Consider the following 21,475-nt stretch of genomic DNA (forward strand, 5'->3'; position numbering starts at 1 on the left):
TTGGACTGACCAACACTCCCGCAGTGTTCCGGGCCCTGGTCAACGTGTGCTCCGTGACATGTTGAAATGGTTTGTGTTTGTCTACCTTGACGACATCCTCGTTTTTTCCCAGTCAGCTCAAGAACACGTCCTTCACGTCCGACAGATCATTCAACGTCTCCAGCTTTTTGTTAAAGCAGAAAATGGTGAATTCCATCGCTCCACCATCTTCTTCCTAGGGTACGTCAATGCTGCTGGAAATATTCCGATGGACTCTGACAAGGTGAGAGCGGAGGTAAATTGGCCTCAACCCACATCCAGAGTTGCAGCTTCAACGTTTCCTGGGGTTTGCTCATTTCTACCGCCACTTCATTCGGGGTTACAGCACCCAAGCTTCCCCCCTCTCAGCACTCACCTCTCCCAAGGTTCCATTCACTTGGTCTCCAGCAGCTGACCGGGCATTCTCGCACCTCAAGAATCAGTTCACTACAGCTTCTATCTTAATCCATCTGGACCCGTCAGTTTATGGTGGAAGTCCACACCTCGGGCATCTGAGTTGGGTCCATCCTGTCCCAGCGTTCTTCCCAGGACCAAAGGCTGCATCCCTTCGCTTTCCTTTCCCAATTGTCTTAACCCCGCTGAGAGGAACTACTACATGGGCAATCGAGAACTACTCGCAGTGAAGATGGTGTTGAAGGAGTGGAGGCACTGGTTAGAGGGGGTAGAACATCCATTCATAGTGTGGTCTGATCACAAAAACCTGGAATGTCTCTGCACTGCCAAGTACCTCAACTCTAGGCAAGCTCGATGGGACCTGCTATTCACTCGGTTCAACTTTACCATCTCCTACCACCCGGGGTCCAAGAAGGTGAAGCCAGATGCGCTCTCACACCTCTATAGCCCCGCTGCTACACCGTCGGACCCCGAGTCCATCCTCCCTATCTCTTGTCTTGCGGCTGCACTCAACTGGGGTATAGAGAACCAGGTCCGTGAGGCACAGCATTCTCATCTGGACCCTGGGGAGTGCCCGGCTAACCCAATGTTTGTCCCGGACTCATTCCCCAATCCTGAAATGGTCTCATTCCTCCAGACTGGCCTGCCATCCTGGTGGTACACCATGGTTCCTGATGTCTCCGCGTTTGTTGCCGCCTGCACTGTGTGTGCTCAGAATTCTACCCCGCAGCAAGCTCCGGCTGGCTTCCTTCAACTACTCTTTGTCCCTCACCACCCCAGGTCCCATATATCCCTGGACTTCATCACAGGTCTCCCTCCATCAGATGGCAACACCACTATCCTTACGGTGGTAGATAGGTTTTCCAAGGTCGCCCATTTCATTCCCCTTCCCAAGTTACCCTCAGCCAAGTAGTCGGCCCAGCTCATGGTGCAGCACGTCTTCCAGTGGACATGGTCTCTGATCACGGTCCTCAGTTCTTGTCCCAGTTCTGGAATGCGTTCTGCACCCTCAATGGGTCGTCAACCCCAGGCCAACGGCCAGTCAGAGCGAGCCAATCTTGGAGACGGCTCTTTGCTGCCTCGTCTCCGCCAACCCCACCACCTGGAGCCAGCAACTCTTATGGGTGGAATATGCTCGCAACACCCATCCCTGCTCGGCCACTGGTCTCTCGCCTTTCGAGTGTTCTTTGGGATATCAGCCTCCACTCTTTCCTGAGCAAGAGGAAGAGGTCAGCATACCCTCGGCCCAGATGTTCGTCCGCCACTGTAGCCGTACCTGGAAGAGAGCCCGGTCCGCCCTTCCAAAGACCACCTCCAGTTATCGGCAACAGGCGAGCCGCCACCAGACTCCTGCTCCCCGCTATAGTCTCAGGCAGAGGGTATGGCTGACCACTCGGGATCTGCCCCTCTGGGTGGAGTCCAGTAAACCTTCCCCATCTCCAAGATTCTTAGCCCCTCTGCTGTTTGTCTTCTGTTGCCCCAAACCCTCCGTACACATCCCACTTTTCATGTGTCTAGGATCCAACCTCTGTCTCACAGCCCTTTGTCTCCTGTTTCCAGCCTGTCTTGAGCCTACCTGCCGTCCTGCACCTGTCGGACTCTGACCTGGTTACGAACCTCTGCCTGTCCTCGACCTGCCCTTTGCCTGCCCCCTGTGTTATAATAAATGATCTGAGAACTTAACCATCAACCTCCTGTGTCTGTGTCTGGGTCATATCCTGAGTCGTGATAATGAAGGCCTGATTCACACAGTCTCCTCTGAACAGTTGATGTTGAGATGTGTCTGTTGGTTGAACTCTGTGAAGCATTTATTGAGGCCTGCAGTCTGAGTCGCAGTTAACTCTATTGAACTTGTCCTCTGCAGCAGAGGTAACTCTGGGTTTTCCTTTCCTGTGGCGGTCCTCATGAGAGCCAGTTTCATCATAGCGCTTGATGGTTTTTGCATCTGCACTTTAAGAAACTTTTCCGGATTGACTGACCTTTATGTCTTAAAGTAATGATGGACTGTCGTTTCTCTTATTTGAGCTGTTCTTGCCATAATGTGGACTTGGTCTTTTACCAAATAGGGCAATGTTCTGTGTACCACCCCTACCTTGTCACAACACAACTGATTGGCTCAAATGCATTAAGAAGGAAAGAAATTCCACAAATGAACTTTTAACAAGGCACACCTGTTAATTGAAATGACTACCTCATGAAGCTGGTTGAGAGAATGCCAAGAGTGTGTAAAGCTGTCATCCAGGCAAAGGGTAGCTACTTTGAAGAATCTCAAATATAAAATAGATTTTGATATGTTTAACACTTTTTTGGTTACTACATGATTCTATATGTGTTATTTCATAGTTTTATGATTTCACTATTATTCTACAATGTAGAAAATAGTAAAACAAATAAACTTTTGACTGGTACTGTATATATAATATACAAACAATATATATATATATAAATATTCTGTAAATTGGTCTGGTTATGATAGCTCAGATACTGTAGCTGTGTGTTTTGTCTTCTCTGACTGTTAACCTTGTGTTGTGGGTGTGTTTTGGCTGTGCTGACTGTTAACCTTGTGTTGTAGGTGTGATTTGGTTGCTCTGACTGTTAACCTTGTTTTGTGGGTGGGTTTTGGCTGATCTGAATGTTAGCATTGTGATTTGGCTGCTCTGACTGTTAACCTTGTTTTGTGGGTGTGTTTTGGCTGATCGGAATGTTAACATTGTGATTTGGCTGCTCTGACTGTTAACCTTGTTTTGTGGGTGTGATTTGTCTGCTCTGATCATGATTCTTGTGAAGGTGATAATTGTGTTGACTGGGATCATTGCCATAACTATGCAGTTTGTAAATTTCCTGCGCTGGCTGTCCTAGGCTGTGGTAGGTTGTGTTAGAACTGTTGTTGTTGGTGGTGGTGGTGTGTGTGTTTGTGTGCGTGTGTGTGTGTGTGTGTGTGTGTGTGTGTGTGTGTGTGTGTGTGTGTGTGTGTGTGTGTGTGTGTGTGTGTGTGTGTGTGTGTGTGTGTGTGTGTGTGTGTGTGTGTGTGTGTGTGTGTGTGTGTGTGTGTGTGCGTGTGCTCCCAGTCTCAGCTGTGACAGTAGCACTTGTGTTGCAGGCGACATTACACTCCCACGCTGAGAATAACTATACCCAGCCCTCCTCCAGCCTACTCATCTCCTCTCTTCCCCTCACCCCCCCCTCCTCTCTCTCTTCTCTTCCCTTGCTCTCCTCCCCCTCTCCTCTCCCCTTTTGTCCTCCTCTCCTCTCTTCCTTTGCTCTCTCATCCCCCATCTCCTTTATTCCCTTGCTCTCTTCTCCCCTTTCCACTCCTCCATTGCCTTCCTCTGCTCTCCTCTCCTCTACTCCCCCTCCCTTCCCTTACTCTCCTCCCACATCTCTTCTCTTCCCTTCCTCTCCTCTTCCCTTTCCCTCCCCTGCTCCGCTCTCCTCTCCAGCGACAGTAACAGGTTACAAGTGCAGGTCGAGCGGAGCGAAGGCAGGAGAGGGAGACTGGTTTTCTCCTGTTCTCTTCTCCCTGTGTGTCATTCTCACATCAACCAATGTGGCCTGGAGCAGGAGAGGGAGCGGAGCCTGGTTTCTAAAACCAACTGATTCAACTCCTGCTGCTGGCTCTCACAGAACGTCATCTAGATAAGAGACCCCTCGACGTCTCTCTCTCTTTCCTTTTCTCTCTTTCTCTCTCTATCTTTCTGTCTATCCCTTTCACAAAGAGACCAAAATCCCAATAATTTACAATGCCTGCTTTTTTTATACCAGCATTTTGGTGTATCTTAAAGGGGTAGGCGGTAAAAAAAAAAAAACATTGTAAATTAAAAGCCACCTAAAGACCTGGTCATGATTCCTGCATTTTCACAGACCCTGTAACCACAATACAGGTATCGGGTCTGTGTGACTGGTTCACTACTTTTTTGCAGGTAAATTCATGAATACCTCCAATATTTAACACATCCCTCCTTTTAAATGAATACAGCTCCCATGGTTTAACAACACCCCCCAACCCCTCCCAATTTTCCAGTTTCCCACGGATATGTAAATAAGGGGCTGTTTGAAAGGAGGTCATGTAAACATTGAATTATATTTTTTACTGGTAATATACCAAATATTCTGTCTGAAAAGAGTATAATCTCTCACTTTCTATCTCTCTCTCTCTCCCCTTTTTCTCCCTCTCGATCACTCTATCGCATTTTCTTCTGCTTTCTGAATATGGTCTCCAGATTATTCGTTGAGGTATTGTGCCAACTCTTTCCTAAACAGTGTTTCTGAAATATTTAAAATATCACCTCAGGAATGGACGGGATCAAGACCACAGTGATGCACTAACGATTCTCTTTTAAAAAATAACACATTCAAACAAGTGATACTGTAGGACACCTACAATGTTAATTTGAATCACTAGCATTGCCTGTCAGTGAGTACGCACGTCTACACTGTAGACTTTGTCAAGTGGAAAACATCAACATAATAACAGCCACACATAATAGAACAAACACACAACAAAACGTAAAAGCCTTACGCAGCTCCAAAGGCCCACAAACTATGTTTTTAACACAAAAGAGAGCTGATTTCCATAGCCCGGCGGGATGTGGGGGAGGGTGGGGGGTTGTGGGGATGCAGACTGCTAAATAGTCAATTAATGCTACCCAAAGTAGCTCTGCTGACTATCTTGCGCTTACCCTATGCACACTACATTGACACTCCCACTCAAAACCCACACACATTCACATAATGTACACTACATATGCACACAGACACTTAACACACATATGCATACTGACACAACACAAACACACACATACGCACACTCTCACACACACACTTCTACACTCATAATTTGCTGCTGCTACTCTGTTCTTTATTTTACTCTTATTATTTTCTATCGTGGTGCCTAGTCACTTGACCCTTCAAGTACATGTCTACCTCAAATATCTCGTACCTCTGTACATTGATCTGGTACTGGTACGTCCTATATAGAGCTCCACATTGATCTGGTACTGGTACATCCTGTATAGAGCTCCACATTGATCTGGTACTGGTACGTCCTGTATAGAGCTCCACATTGATCTGGTACTGGTACATCCTGTATAGAGCTCCACATTGATCTGGTACTGGTACATCCTGTATAGAGCTCCACATTGATCTGGTACTGGTACATCCTGTATAGAGCTCCATTCTGTGTATTTTATTTTATTCCTCTTGTGTTAATATTTTATTGGCATTATTATTTTTAAACTCTGCATTGTTGGGAAGGGCTCATAAGCAAAGATTTCATGGTAAAGTCTACATGAGTTGTATTCTGCGCATGTGACAAATAAAATGTGACTTGATTTGCATGCGTGCAGCAAGCTAAAGACTGCTAGCATGTGATTGCCCTTCCTGCACTCCTGGGCATTGAGCAGCCCAGCAGTGAGCAGCCCATCATTGAGCAGCCCCAGCATTGAGCAGCCCAGCATTGAGCAGCCCCAGCATTGAGCAGCCCAACATTGAGCAGACCAGAATTGAGCAGCCCAACATTGAGCAGACCAGCATTGAGCAGCCAGGTAAAAAGCAAGAGATCTAGACAGAAGAAAGACTGAGATAGAGTGCCAGACAGTGAGAACATTAAGCTAAACTCCAGTGAGGCAGTTGTCAGATTTAGCTGTTTCCAGACAGAGTGAGACGAGAGGTGACAGTGACACAGTCACTCTATGTTGTCTTCCTAGACAGCTCTCAGAGGACAGGCAGAGTGCCTAGTCTACAGGTGCTCACTACACGTCCGCAGGAGGAAGATTAGCCACGTTAGAAAAAACACATTAAGCAGCCTACTGCACTGGAAGTTAGACATTTTACATCTTCATATCAACCATGTGTTACCAGCCCACCTTAAAATGACACCATGTGTCATGAAAGTTTATATTTATGTCATTTTATCAAAGAAAATGTAAGAGTTACAAACCAACTTTTCAATGCAACCTCACCTGACCTGACATGATGACCACTCTTTAGGCCTACCTGAGAATCCAAGTATCTAGTCTTGGGAGACATATGCTTTTGGTGTGACCATCTGGTGCCGGAGGAGATGGCTGCCGTTTTACGATCCCCTAACCAATTGTGCTATTGTGTGTGTTTTTTTGCGTTATTCGTAAATTATATTGTGCATAATGTTTCTGTCACAGTGTCTTATGACCAAAAAGAGCTTCTAGATAATCAGGACAGCAACTACTCACCCCACACTGGTGAAAATATTTTTCTTTAACGTGTCGGACCGAAGGATTTACTTCAGATGTCTGACAAGGCCCTCATCCCTGTCATTCGCATGAGAAAGAGACAGAGATATCAGGGACGAAGGTCTTGGTGCCTTGTATGGAGCCGATGGCGAGCGGATAATCTCCCTTTACCATTGGTCCTATTAGCCAGCGTACAATCAATGGAAAATAAAAATAGATGAACTACGATCACGTATATCCTACCAACGGGACATTAAAAACTGTAATATCTTATGTTTCACCGAGTCGTGGCTGAACGACGACATGAATAACACAGCTGGTGGGTTTTAAGATTTTTCGGCAGGATAGAACAACGAGGAGTACACCACATCAGTCACTGGCTTCATCAATAAGCCCATTGATGATGTCATCCCCACAGTGACCGTACATACATTTCCCAACCAGAAGCCATGGATTACAGGCAACATCCGCACTGAGCTAAAGGGTAGAGCTGCCACTTTCAAGGAGCAGGACTCTAACCCGGAAGCTTAAAAGAAATCCCGCTATGCCCTCTGACGAACCATCAAACAGGTAAAGCGTCAATACAGGACCTAGACTGAATCGCACTACACCGGCTCCGACGTTTGTCGGATGTGGCAGGGCTTGCAAACTATTACAGACTACGAAGGGAAGCACAGCCATGAGCTGCCCAGTGACATGAGCCTACCAGATGAGCTAAATTACTTCTATGCCCTCTTCGAGGCAAGTAACACTGAAACATGCATGAGAGCATCAGATGTTCCGGACGACTGTGTGATCACGCTCTTCGTAGTTGACGTGAGTAAGACCTTTAAACAGGTCAACTTTCACAAGGCCCAGATGGATTACCAGGACGTGTACTATAAACATGCTCTGACCAACTGGCAATTGTCTTCACTTACATTTTCAACCTGTCCCTGACTGAGTCTGTAATACCAACATGTTTCAAGCAGACCACCATAGTCTCTGTGCCCAGGAAAAAGACGAACACGCCCCCATTCTCATCGACCGGGCTGTAGTGGAGCAGGTTGAGAGTTTCAAGTTCCTTGGTGTCCACATCACCAACAAACTATCATGGTCCAAACACACTAATCAAATCCAATTTGATTTGAAATAGTATATTTTAAAAGACCCAGGGTGGGTTGCACCAACATGGATGAACTCTGAAATTGGGTTAAATCAAGGTTTATCTATTAATCTTGTTGCACCAAATTTTAAACCTAGTTTTAAATAAATCCTAGTTAAATGAAATCCTTCCACTAATCTAAGTTTAGTTTTCACGTTGAACATAGATTAAAGTTAATCCTTTTGCTCAATGAATATAAACTTAGATTGGAGATGAATTCTAAACTGCCACTTGAGGTGGTTTAACTGATAAAATGGCAGCATACCTACTGTGGAGAGACCAAAACGAGTTCCTCAGCTGATAATGATTATGCAACATGCTGTAACGGGCCTGATAACGGCCTGATTGTAGTGAAGTAACGTTAGCATTAACACATTATAGGCATTGATATTTACCAATTATTTGTGCTTACTGAATATTGGTGGGTCAAATTGTCCGTCGTCATCATATGGGTTATGAAGAGGAGCAAACTGCTGGATAATCATATCGCATATCTTCTGGGTGATAGGATGAATTCCCTTGGACAGAGGCTCCCGTCTGAAATAGCCCCCGCCTCTCCTCTGCCGCATCCTTTTTGGCTTTCGCTTTGAAGTTTTTCCCATCCGATTTGGGTCCCTCTTCTCTTTAATCCGTGTTGATCTATTACATTTGTCGCAAAAAGTGGCCCAGGTGTCTTCCTTCTTTTTTGACAGTCGTGTTGTCTTTCTTTTTATCCTCCAGTACGTTACTAAATTTCTCCATCAGCTCCGGGAATATTATGTTTACTTCTTTGACGTGCCATGATCAGGTGGCTAGAGGACAAATAATACAGTTGCTAAATAACTTTAAGTAACGACTATAATAAACAATATTGTATGCTAGCTATCTTGATGTATAAACTACCTAGCTACGTTAGCTAGCAAATTAGTTTTCTGTCTAGTACTGGCAAATAACGGATTTTATTTCAAATCAGGCAACACATGAGAACCTTTCAGATGGAGTTGAAGTAGTTCTAACGTTACGTTGTTATTATTTTATCAAGGAACAGAAACTTTGTGGCCTCATTTGTCAAGTAGGCTAGCTACTTCATTTCAACTTATGAAATACCTCATAAATTGGTGTAACATGTCACTAATCACAGTTTAAAACCGTTAGTCATAGATTTACTGATCCAGATTTAAAATTAATTGGTACAACACATCTCTGATTAATTACAAACCTAGATTTACAAAACCTTGATTAGCTCTAATCCTAGATTAATTGAAACCATGGTACAATCTACAATCCAGTAGGCTGAGCTGAAAAGCGTGACTATACTGAAATGTATCCTAATTCAGCACCATGGAAAGCGTTGGTCAAGAGGCCCTAATTCGGCACCATGAACAGTGTAGGTCAATGGTCCCTAATTCAGCACCATGGACAGCGTCAGTCAAGGGGCTCTAATTCAGCAGCATGGACAGCATCAGTCAAGGGGGCCATAATTCAGCATCATGGATAGTGTCGGTCAAGGGGGCCCTAATTCAGCACCATGGATAGCGTCAGTCAAGGGCAGACCAGGGCTTTTGACACCGCTAGGTTGCTATACAGTAGCTGACCAGCTCGTGACTGACAAATGCAGAATGAAAGGGCTTGATAAAGAAGGCCTAGGGACAATAAAGAAACTAAAAAGGTGACACACTGACGCACATATGTACATATATATGTTGTAGGGATAACTCAAAATAAAATAATCATCATCATCAGCAGCAGTGGGCTTTGCGCAAACCAAACCATTAAGCACAATTAGCCATAATGAAATCATAATAGCCTAATCAAGCATGTTTAATTGGCATTGTGAGAATTCAATTAGACACTAAATGGAAATTCCCTGTCGATTAAAAGGCTGTCATAAAATGTATATAATGTCACAAGATTTCAAAGATACGTGAAGTGAGTACGTTTTATAATTTAATCAATTCGGCCTAATAAAGTTGGCTAGGCCTACTGTAGGCCTCCTGTGTGAAATTCGGAGACTTCTCTCTAAGCCTGTGTGTGTATATGGCACATTTATGCGTAGTGCATAACAGCCAGCGTGCATTAGTTGTGTAAAATAATGCACGTTAGTTAATCGAGCCATGTTAAAAATCACGTGCTTAACACAATCTGACGCACGGAAAACGACTTTCCTCACTGGACTATAATGGCCCGTTGAAAATATATCATGTTATCAAACCAGGGAAACAATTACAACATCACAATCACTTCCAACAATATCATAGAAACAATAATACACATAACCCCCGTTACGCATAGCCTATATCCAGACATGAATGAGAATATTTGTCATTATGTATCCTCTAGGTGTTCAAATTCACAAGAACGTATGATTCACTCTCCAACTGTAAGCATCATGGACATGCAGGGTGTGTCGCGGTCAAATTACAATATCGAGAAGCCATGGTAGGCTATTGCTATATGGGCCTGTCTAAGTATAGGATTACTCACTTGCCACTGTGAGAACCAGGAGAGCGAACGCTGCTGTCATCCGGGCTGCCATCGCCGCTCGCTCCCTCCACTGCGCCCCTGAGATCCGAAAAACTTGGAGATGGACGAGTTTCCTGTTTCCCCGCTCTTTCGCTCCCACTGTGAAAATGAAAAATAATACCAGAGACAGCACACACCAGCGCGTAATAAGAGGGTAACTTAAGGTGTCATTTTAAGTCATTGGTATCCGACGATCCCGTTAGTTTGATAAAGGGGGAGGCTTCAAATCTCGTTACTAGGCGAGGGTTGTTGAGTCTTCCCAGATGAGGAGACTTGTTTCTGTCACAGCGCGTCTGAGTGGGGCTACGTGTCCAATCCCCGCCAGTCATGGAACTGCAAGAGCACGGCAAACCGGGGGTGCAGAAACGGAGTCCATAATTACACTTGAGTATTAAAATGTTATTTTTCCAAAAATGTTGCGGCTATGAAGATGGATGGCGAGTTACGGGAGATAAAGTAATCCCGTTGATGGTAGACTGTCCAGCCATTGCCTACTGTAGATAAAATATTAAAGCGGTCGTCCTCACTTTGCGCATGCCAGTCTGGTGCGCTCTCCGTCGGGCTGCGGAAGGTTCCGGTCTCTATCGCTCAGTTTTGATCTAGCCTACACAGTTGCTATTTGTGACAACAAATAGGAAGCAATTACAGTAGAGATCCCCGAGGCGATCGGCTATTCTAATAGACTGCATTTACTTATTTTAATTGAATGGGGATTAATCCTTCGAAAAACACATTTTGTTTTTAAGTAAAACCCAATGGGTCTCCACTCAAAAACAAAAACAAAACACGCTTTTAATGTGAAAAATAAAATAATAAACTTGACTTTTCAGGCTTCACAAGCAGTCATCACCATAACACATGATCATGGCAGAGAAAAACACCTCGTGCCCTTAAAGATCTAAGTAGAGAGAGATTGATAGCGCATGCAGAATAACCATGCTGGTGCCATGATGCATGATATCATAGTTATCAGCATTAAACACATTAGACCCCGATGCACCACATGGAGCAGTCCCATCCCTCTAGCCTGAAGAGAGATGCTGGTTGGGGAGAGGTGTGCATCATGGGGCAGGGCTTTGGGTGTGGAATAATCTTCAACCCATAACAGAGATGTCTGATAAATGAATGGTTATCTAAGAAAAATAAGCAGGTTAAACGTTTATGGGCGCTTCACTGAGGTGGATATTCAAGGGCCCAAAACGGGGCCATTTAGAGTCCTTGTTGAAAAGTTGACTCACTGTGTTCTGGTCCCAGTCTGGTTGAAAGGTCAACCCCCAGTCTGGTTGAAGGTCAACCCTTACTCTGGTTGAAGGTCAACCCTTACTCTGGACAAGGTCTGTGTTGTAGTATATCCCAAAAGTGAATGTGGCCCTTAGCACTGAGCATAGGCCTACAGTGACACATACATATGTAATATATCATTTTACACAGAAAGAGCAGGCCCACTTGAGTCAAGCCAATTGTGAGTGTAGTGAACATCTCTATAACACGAAGCTCAGGCCCATGCACGACTCTGACTGTATGAGTATGCAGTATGCTGGATAGGGAAATAAGGAAATAGGTCAATGCTGAAACCATGCAAGGTGTTTCATTTCATTACCTGAGAATAAACACAACTACCTCAGCCTCGCGTGGCGGCCCCAGCTGGTAACCATGGGCTCCGTAATAATTACAGAGGGAGATTATGCAATTAACTCTGTGTGAACTTAATTAACGGTTCAAATCCCCCCCCTCCCCCTCCCAATGCGCTACACTCTGAGACCCATGCTAACTACCCAGGGATACTTCTGTAAAGTTGACAGAAGGGAAGAGGGGGGAGGGATGGAGGGTTTGGGGGGATGGAGTCAAAGGAAGAGGAGGAAGGCGGGGGGAGGGGGGGTTCTCCTAGAGAAAGGGGGTGGTAAATAGAGAGAGGAGGAGAGGGATGAGAGGGAGGAGACACAGCTACCCACTCTCCTCTCATCAACTCCAACCCTAACTCCACACTTGCCAACATAACACATACATTCACAGGATAACAGTATAGATATCCAGTTACCTTAACAGCAGGATATCTCAGTTCCACCTTGCCCGTTAAAGTGGGTATGCCATAACAGAGCCACATCTCTGCTGATGACCTAATCAAATTAACATCCATCACCCCATACACGCCCCCCTTGGCCCCGCTCACCCCACCCCTCAGACCAGTAGGCCTGCTTGTAAAAGCTGTGTGTGTGTGTGTGTGTGTGTGTGTGTGTGTGTGTGTGTGTGTGTGTGTGTGTGTGTGTGTGTGTGTGTGTGTGTGTGTGTGTGTGTGTGTGTGTGTGTGTGTGTGTGTGTGTGGAGGGTGGAGGGAGGTGGAGGGCCGAGGGAGAGTGGAAACAGCATAAATCTAATCAGAGCTACTTAGAGCTCACTGAGGGCTGTGCCAAGAGAGACTGAGACCAGGCCCCTGAGATGAGCAGCCTCCGACAGCAAGAAAACAAACAAGCAAGCAAAAAAAAACAGAATATCCATAGCACTTTGTCCTCCTCTCTCCAAACACCGGCATTAATGACACAAGATGGAAACTATGACTTTTCTCCCCGACGTGTGGCAATGACAGTTTAATTACTACTTATCCACACACCGCCTAAAGTAGTATTTCAACACCAGCGCCAACTCTCTCCTCAGCCTTGTCAACACATTCCCCACCAACCTACCCTGGCAATATCTACCTTCCTGTCTCTTGCCACACTCCTAAACCCCTAACTCTCACACCTCTCCTAGCTTCAGATAACTCTTTTCTTCCCAGACTCCATTCTGGGGAGAATCCCACACTTCTCTACTCATTCCTTTGTCACACTATTGGCCTGTTTGTAGGTTTAAATCCTGTTTCTTTACCTTCAAGTGCTCATCGACCATGCCATTATGTAGGAGGCATTTCCCATTGAAATTCAGTTGGTGAAAGTGTAATATAATCAGTTCATATGACTGTGGGACATTTGTGCTCCCATATGATAGGCAGAGACAGGGATTTCCCTAATTCCAGAATGGTGGTCTGTCACAACCAGACACTGTCCTACTCTGATGACTACAACTCACCCTGATGGCTCAGTCTCTGGACGGGACCTCATACTGGTAGTCCCCCTCCCCTGACAAATCCTCTACTATTGTTCTCCTCTCTCCCTCACTCTCCTCCTTTCTCTCTCCCCTTCTTTTATTATATCCCTCTCTCTCTTTTCTCCATCTCTCCTCTCCCTTTTCTCCATCTCCCTTCCCCCCTCTCTCTCCTCTGTATATCTCCCCCTTGCCCTCTTCTCTAGTCCTCCCTACACCTCTTCCCTATAGGAGTCAACAATGGACACAGTCCTCCCTATAGGAGTCAACAATGGACACAGTCATCCCTAAGGAGTCAACAATAGACACAGTCATCCCTAAGGAGTCAACAATAGACACACAGTCCTCCCTATAGGAGTCAACAATAGACACACAGTCCTCCCTAAGGAGTCAACAATAGACACACAGTCCTCCCTAAGGAGTCAACAAAAGACACACAGTCCTCCCTATAGGAGTCAACAACAGACACACAGTCCTCCCTGTAGGAGTCAACAACAGACACACAGTTGTCATGACTGTCCTGTGAGGATCTAAATGCATCAGATCAGCTTGGCAATGAATGACAATAACCAGGCACTCTCTCACCCACAGAGGGTTGACAGTTCACACCCTGTCATAAATTACAGGAGAAAGGCACTTTCTCTCCCCCTCCAGTATTTAACCCAAGGAATGTTCTTTGTTAACAGACTTCTCCTCGCCAAAACTCTAACACGTTCAAAAAGTGAATACTGGAACAATATTTCTAACATAAGACCATGGGGAATGGTCAGAGATGATCTGTAGAAAACTAATGTCATATTGGTTTTTATTTTGTGATGTCATTAAAAAGCTTATGAAGGAAATACTGTACCTTGAAAGGTATTTACACCACAGGTATGAAGTCTCCATTCTTAATGTTGTGTATGAAATATAAAAAATGATGAACATATTGTTGTTATGATTTATTTATTTATTTTTTAATTTTTTAAAATTTGACCCCTTTTTCTCCCCAATTTCGTGGTATCCAATTGTTGTAGTAGCTACTATCTTGTCTCTTGAGATAGAAGCTGTTTTCAGTCTCTCGGTCCCAGCTTTGATGCACCTGTACTGACCTCGCCTTCTGGATGGCAGCGGGGTGAACAGGCAGTGGCTTGGGTGGTTGATGTCCTTGATGATCATGGGCATCGGGTGGCTGATGGCCTTGAATGTCCTGGAGGGCAGGTTTTGCCCCCCGGCTCTCAGTCCACTCATCTCCCCGTTGAGTGTGAGGTTATTTTCTGTACAACTCCCGTACGGGCTCGGGAGAGACGAAGGTTGAAAGTCATGCGTCCTCCGATACACAACCCAACCAGCCGTACTGCTTCTTAACACAGCGCGCATCCAACCCGGAAGCCAGCCGCACCAATGTGTCGGAGGGTACACCGTGCGTGCACCTGGCAACCTTGGTTAGCGCACACTGCGCCCGGCCCGCCACAGGAGTCGCTGGTGCGTGTGTGTGTGTCGGCGCGATGCGTGGAGAAACCCGTTGGCTGCACCGCATGATCGGATTGCGTCTCTCCAGTTAGCCATGTTTCCGTGAAGCAAAGAACGTTACAGTCTCTGATGTCCCTCTGGAATGCTACCCTTGCTCGGATTTCATCAACCTTGTTGTCAAGAGACTGGACATTGGCAAGAAGAATGCTAGGGAGTGGTGCACGATGTGCCCGTCTCCGGAGTCTGACCAGAAGACCGCTTCGTTTCCCTCTTTTTCTGAGTCGTTTTTTTTTTTTGGGTCGCTGCATGTGATCACTCGGTTACACTGGTTGTAAGGCAGAACACAGGATCCGCATCGCGAAAAACATATTCTTGGTCGTACTGATGGTGAGTTGACGCTGATCTTATATTCAGTAGTTCTTCTCGGCTGTATGTAAAGAAACCTAAGATGACCTGGGGTACTAGTGTAAGAAATAACACGTAAAAAAACAAAAAACTGCATAGTTTCCTAGGAACGCGAAGCGAGGCGGCCATCTCTGTCGGCGCCGGAAGTAACACAGCCATCGGCACGTCTGGCTAGCCTATCTTCAAATAAGCAGCTTCAGGACCGAGTGGAACAGAGTGAACTCCGTAGTTCTGTTCAGGACTTCACAATGGACAAAGACATTCACGCATAAATACATTCATGATTTATTATTCCAAACAGGGGGCGGTTTGTGTGCAAGTATATGATTACTGTGAGAATAGTTTCGGAATGTATAGAAGAAAAGTGTTTCCTCTCTCTCCCTTTCCATGTTGTTGTATAAAAAGACAGCATGTTGTGTCAGTCCGCTAGAGAACTTTTTATCATGTTTTAAGTGTGTATGTTTATTCTGTGTTATTATTTAGTTAGCTAGTAAATAAATAATTAAATACATTTCTGTAGTACTGAATCATGACTAAGGCTGGGGTTTTTGCAGATCCAAAAGGTTACGACTGTTTAGAATGATGACATGATGAGGTAAAGTTAATAAGAAGACTGCTTATCGACGTAATAGATTTTATAGAGTTTAATTCGGGAGATGGTAACTTTTAAACAACCTTTTCGTGGTGCCCCAAATTCCTAATGAGTTAATTGTCACATGATTAATTTAACAGGGTAACAATTAAACATAGTTAGTTGATTCGATAAATAACAGTCATCAGATTAATGAAAGTAAAGTCACGACACAGTTGTTGACTCCCATAAGGAGGACTCTGTCTGTTGATGACTCATATAGGGAGGACTGTGTGTCTGTTGTTCACTCCTATATGGAGGACTGTGTGTCTGTTGTTGACTCCTTTAGGGAGGACGATGTCTGTTGATGACTCATATAGGGAGAACTGTGTGTCTGTTGATGACTCATATAGGGAGAACTGTGTGTCTGTTGATGACTTCTATATGGAGGACCTTGTGTCAGTTTATGACTCATATAGGGAGGACTGTGTGTCTGTTGAGGACTCCTATAGGGAGGACTGTGTGTCTGTTGATGACTCTTATAGGGAGGACTGTGTGTCTGTTGATGACTCCTATAGGGAGACTGTGTGTCTGTTTATGGCTCCTATAGGGAGGACTGTGCGTCTGTTGTTGACTCCTATAGGGAGGACTGTGTGTCTGTTGATGACTCATATAGGGAGGACTGTGTGTCTGTTGATGACTCATATAGGGAGGACTGTGTGTCTGTTGATGGCTCCTATAGGGAGGACTGTGTGTCTGTTGATGGCTCCTATAGGGATGGCTCCTATAGAGAGGACTGTGCGTCTGGAGCAGGATTATGTCATCATGATTCGTACTGTACTGTGTCCCCAGCCAGACAGTACACACCTGACTCAGACTGCACCATAGCCCAGCGCCAACACTTCATCCACACACACACACACACACACACACACACACACACACACACACACACACACACACACACACACACACACACACACACACACACACACACACACACACACACACACACACACATATGCACATACCCACACAAACACACGCATGCATGGGCACACACGCAGGCGCATGCAGACACACACAAACCTTGTCCTTAATCACCATCTCAAACAAAACACAAACACAAGCTTTCTCTAACAGACTTTCTAATGCGCCAACAAACACCGATTTGCAGCTAGACACACAGACACACACACACACAGCGTGACCCGTCCTTACAGACTCTCTCAAACGAGTACACAGATGGTCATGATTTTTGAGGTCTCCTCTGAGACTTCTGCTTTTTCTTTCCTCACATTTTTACATTTTCCCATCATCCTTGCTGTTGTTTCTGTTTTTATCTCTCTAACAGACTATGAACAGTACAGGCCACTGGCGTCCACAGATGCCTGTTTACTGTGGCCGGGATCAAACTGACCAATTAGAGCGAATCAAAGCCGACGGGACAAAAAGACAAACAAGGCTGCATCCTGTGACTCTGCTCCTACCTTCACAGTCACTTTTCAAACACCCTACTGCATCTACCAAGAACATCTTCACAGTCACTCTTCATACACCCTATTGCATCTACCAAGAACATCTCCCACTTTGCTCCTACCTTCAGGCACTCTTCATACTCCCTACTGCATCTAACAAGAACACCTCCCTCTCAACTCTCAACAACCGCCTCCTTCTCTTATCTACACACACACATGCACACGGACAGACACATAGACACAGAAACACACAGACAGAAACACACACACAAACATAGGATTAGGGCCAAAATAATCAGTGTGTTCTTTGTCCTTGTTCCACCAGGCTTGTGTTCTGATGGTGTCCTTTCCTCTATCCATCTACTGGGAGACCCTGGAAGCTTCTTTTTAAAATTAAGACCATTTGAAATTACTAACAAAAAAGTTGGTCCTTTCAACATCAGAGCACTTGGGAGGGAGGCTAAAGCAGTTTCATTTAAATGTGAAAGAGAATTGATTAAGTTCATACAAGTTTTTGCCCTTAAAGTTAAAATGATGGCTATCTGGCTCAGAGTCTGAGATGGCCCTGCTGGACTTGAGTTGAGAAGTAAAGCTCAAGGCTTTAAGTTTTTTAAACCTTGACTATTATTGGTCCCACTGGACCAGTCTGATAATACTATGTCTATATGTCTATGCCCATTTCCCAGCACAGGCCCATTAAGAACAAGGAAACAGATTCTGATCAATATGATGAAAACAACCAGAGATCATAGAAATAGGAGTGCAGGAAGGGCACATAAAATAAACACATTAACACTTGAAACGAAGCCACAGAGAACAATAGCAATGAGACAGAGCAAAAATAGGAGAAAAGGAAAAGGGGATAAAAGGATGAAAGAGGAGGGGGTGAGATGGGTAGAAAAATGAGGGATTCTCAGGAGGAGAGAGTAGAGATGGTGGGAAAGTTATACAGATAAAGGTTTAAAAGTAGAGAGAGGGGGGGAGGGGGGAAGTTATACAGATAAAGGTTTAAAAGTAGAGAGAGAGAGGGGGGAAAGTTATACAGATAAAGGTTTAAAAGTAGAGAGAGAGAGGGGGAAAGTTATACAGATAAAGGTTTAAAAGTAGAGAGAGAGGGGGGGGAAAGTTATACAGATAAAGGTTTAAAAGTAGAGAGAGAGAGGGGGGAAAGTTATACAGATAAAGGTTTAAAAGTAGAGAGAGGGGGAAAGTTATACAGATAAAGGTTTAAAAGTAGAGAGAGAGGGGGGAAAGTTATACAGATAAAGGTTTAAAAGTAGAGAGAGAGAGGGGGGAAAGTTATACAGATAAAGGTTTAAAAGTAGAGAGAGAGAGGGGGGGAAAGTTATACAGATAAAGGTTTAAAAGTAGAGAGAGAGAGGGGGAAAGTTATACAGATAAAGGTTTAAAAGTAGAGAGAGAGAGAGGGGGGAAAGTTATACAGATAAAGGTTTAAAAGTAGAGAGAGAGAGGGGGGAAAGTTATACAGATAAAGGTTTAAAAGTAGAGAGAGAGGGGGGAAAGTTATACAGATAAAGGTTTAAAAGTAGAGAGAGGGGGGAAAGTTATACAGATAAAGGTTTAAAAGTAGAGAGAGAGAGAGGGGGAAAGTTATACAGATAAAGGTTTAAAAGTAGAGAGAGAGAGGGGGGAAAGTTATACAGATAAAGGTTTAAAAGTAGAGAGAGAGAGGGGGGAAAGTTATACAGATAAAGGTTTAAAAGTAGAGAGAGAGGGGGGAAAGTTATACAGATAAAGGTTTAAAAGTAGAGAGAGAGGGGGGGGAAAGTTATACAGATAAAGGTTTAAAAGTAGAGAGAGAGAGGGGGGAAAGTTATACAGATAAAGGTTTAAAAGAGAGAGAGAGAGAGGGGGAAAGTTATACAGATAAAGGTTTAAAAGTAGAGAGAGAGAGAGGGGGGGAAGTTATACAGATAAAGGTTTAAAAGTAGAGAGAGAGGGGGGAAAGTTATACAGATAAAGGTTTAAAAGTAGAGAGAGAGGGGGGGGAAAGTTATACAGATAAAGGTTTAAAAGTAGAGAGAGGGGGGAAAGTTATACAGATAAAGGTTTAAAAGTAGAGAGAGAGGGGGGAAAGTTATACAGATAAAGGTTTAAAAGTAGAGAGAGAGAGGGGGGGAAAGTTATACAGATAAAGGTTTAAAAGTAGAGAGAGGGGGGGAAAGTTATACAGATAAAGGTTTAAAAGTAGAGAGAGAGGGGGGGAAAGTTATACAGATAAAGGTTTAAAAGTAGAGAGAGAGGGGGGGAAAGTTATACAGATAAAGGTTTAAAAGTAGAGAGAGAGAGAGGGGGGAAAGTTATACAGATAAAGGTTTAAAAGTAGAGAGAGGGGGGAAGTTATACAGATAAAGGTTTAAAAGTAGAGAGAGAGAGGGGGGAAAGTTATACAGATAAAGGTTTAAAAGTAGAGAGAGAGGGGGGGAAAGTTATACAGATAAAGGTTTAAAAGTAGAGAGAGAGGGGGGGAAAGTTATACAGATAAAGGTTTAAAAGTAGAGAGAGAGAGGGGGGGGGAAAGTTATACAGATAAAGGTTTAAAAGTAGAGAGAGAGAGGGGGGAAAGTTATACAGATAAAGGTTTAAAAGTAGAGAGAGAGAGAGGGGGGGGGGGAAAGTTATACAGATAAAGGTTTAAAAGTAGAGAGAGAGAGAGGGGGGGAAAGTTATACAGATAAAGGTTTAAAAGTAGAGAGAGAGAGGGGGGGAAAGTTATACAGATAAAGGTTTAAAAGTAGAGAGAGAGGGGGGGGAGAGAGAGACTGAAACATTACATGCTGAATCCTTACTGTGAAGCAGTCTTGCTCTCTCCAAATATTATTTATTCATTCTGTTTCTCAAGAATTACCTCCATTAAATCTCCTATAAACTCACTCAGCCAACTTACTGGCTATTGCATAGACTTTGAGTTTATCCTTCCAGTATGTACCTTATGCAATTCGGGATTCTAGACTGTAATATTTCAGAATCTGCCTCCATTCCCCAGGTCAAGTTAATGAGCTTTATACATTTATATTGTTGGCTTCCCACATTGTTGAAAGTTATTTAACTTATATAAGTGGTATCCCCTTTATTTTGATGTTGTCATTATGCTATGAATATCTGCTCAGTGCTGATGAGCCCGGTTATAAGGATTGGCTCTACTCTTCATCCTCCTCCTCTTCATTTACACTCGATTACACCGGTGAATCAGCATTTTAACCCAACACACACACGTACACACACACAGATTTCGCTTCATCCCCTGTCTACGGTATACTCTTCTGCTCCTTACGGATAACACTGGCAGAACATTCCAAATACCCAGAAAGAGGGTGAGAGTGGTCGGATATAAAGATAAAGCCAATTTGTTCTTCACTCAAATGAGTGAACATGAGCATAAAGGCATACCCGGGCTAACAGTTCTAGCGAGGGAGAGAGAACGTTTTTGTAATGACACCCGTAATATTCCCCTGACGTTCGAGTGTCCAGTTTTACGTTAGTTGGGGAAGATTCTATGTACATTAGCAAAAACCTCCTGAGAACCTATTTAGCATGTTTTGGGGTTAAAGTTAAGAGAACATTGCCTTGTCAAACAGAACTTACACAAAACATGGTTGCCACGTTCTCAGAATATAAGATGTAAATGTTCTAGACACGTTTCATTGGAATGTTTTAAGAATATTCCTGTTCCAAGGACGTTTAAAACATAGGACATTCTGCCATGGACCCCGGGAGGTTTTTGTCTACTTCCCGGCTTTTTCCTGGGATGTCCCTAAAGACATTTTTAGGACGTCGGCCTGATGTAATGTGTTTCATTGCACATCATCCCTTGTTACTATTGACAAGTACTTCAAGGTCCTGATTGGTGAGCCACTCATCCTGTAACGTAGATGCTGAGAGTCGGGAAGCAAGTTCAGGGAGTGTATTTAATAACTAAAGGAACATGGACAAAACAAGAAACACGAGCAGTGTACAGACTAGAAACAGAAACAATAATGCCTGGGGAAGGAACCAAAGGGAGTGACAGATATAGAGAAGGTCGTCGGGAAGGTGACGAAGTCCAGGTGAGTCTGATGAGGCGCTGGTGCGTGTAACGATGGTGACAGGTGTGCGTAATAACGAGCAGCCTGGTGACCTAGAGCGCCGGAGAGGGAGTATACGTGACACATCCATTCAAAGCTCTTTGCCTGTTGGCAAGTTT

The 21,475-nt window shown here is 44.3% G+C and overlaps 1 protein-coding gene across 1 annotated transcript in view; it reads right to left on the bottom strand.

The window, feature by feature from the left end:
• The window catches only part of LOC112220947 (neuronal acetylcholine receptor subunit beta-2-like), a 29,408-nt gene extending 18,441 nt beyond the window's left edge, over nucleotides 1–10,967 (bottom strand). Inside the window, exon 1 of the mRNA XM_024382946.2 lies at nucleotides 10,249–10,967. Within this exon, the coding sequence (XP_024238714.1) occupies nucleotides 10,249–10,300 (52 nt within the window). The 5' untranslated portion in view covers nucleotides 10,301–10,967. The remainder of the gene's footprint in view (nucleotides 1–10,248) is intronic.
• Nucleotides 10,968–21,475: the final 10,508 nt, after the last annotated feature.

The sequence above is a fragment of the Oncorhynchus tshawytscha genome, linkage group LG21 (assembly GCF_018296145.1).
Source record: "Oncorhynchus tshawytscha isolate Ot180627B linkage group LG21, Otsh_v2.0, whole genome shotgun sequence".
In the NCBI taxonomy this organism is placed as follows: Eukaryota; Metazoa; Chordata; class Actinopteri; order Salmoniformes; family Salmonidae; genus Oncorhynchus; species Oncorhynchus tshawytscha.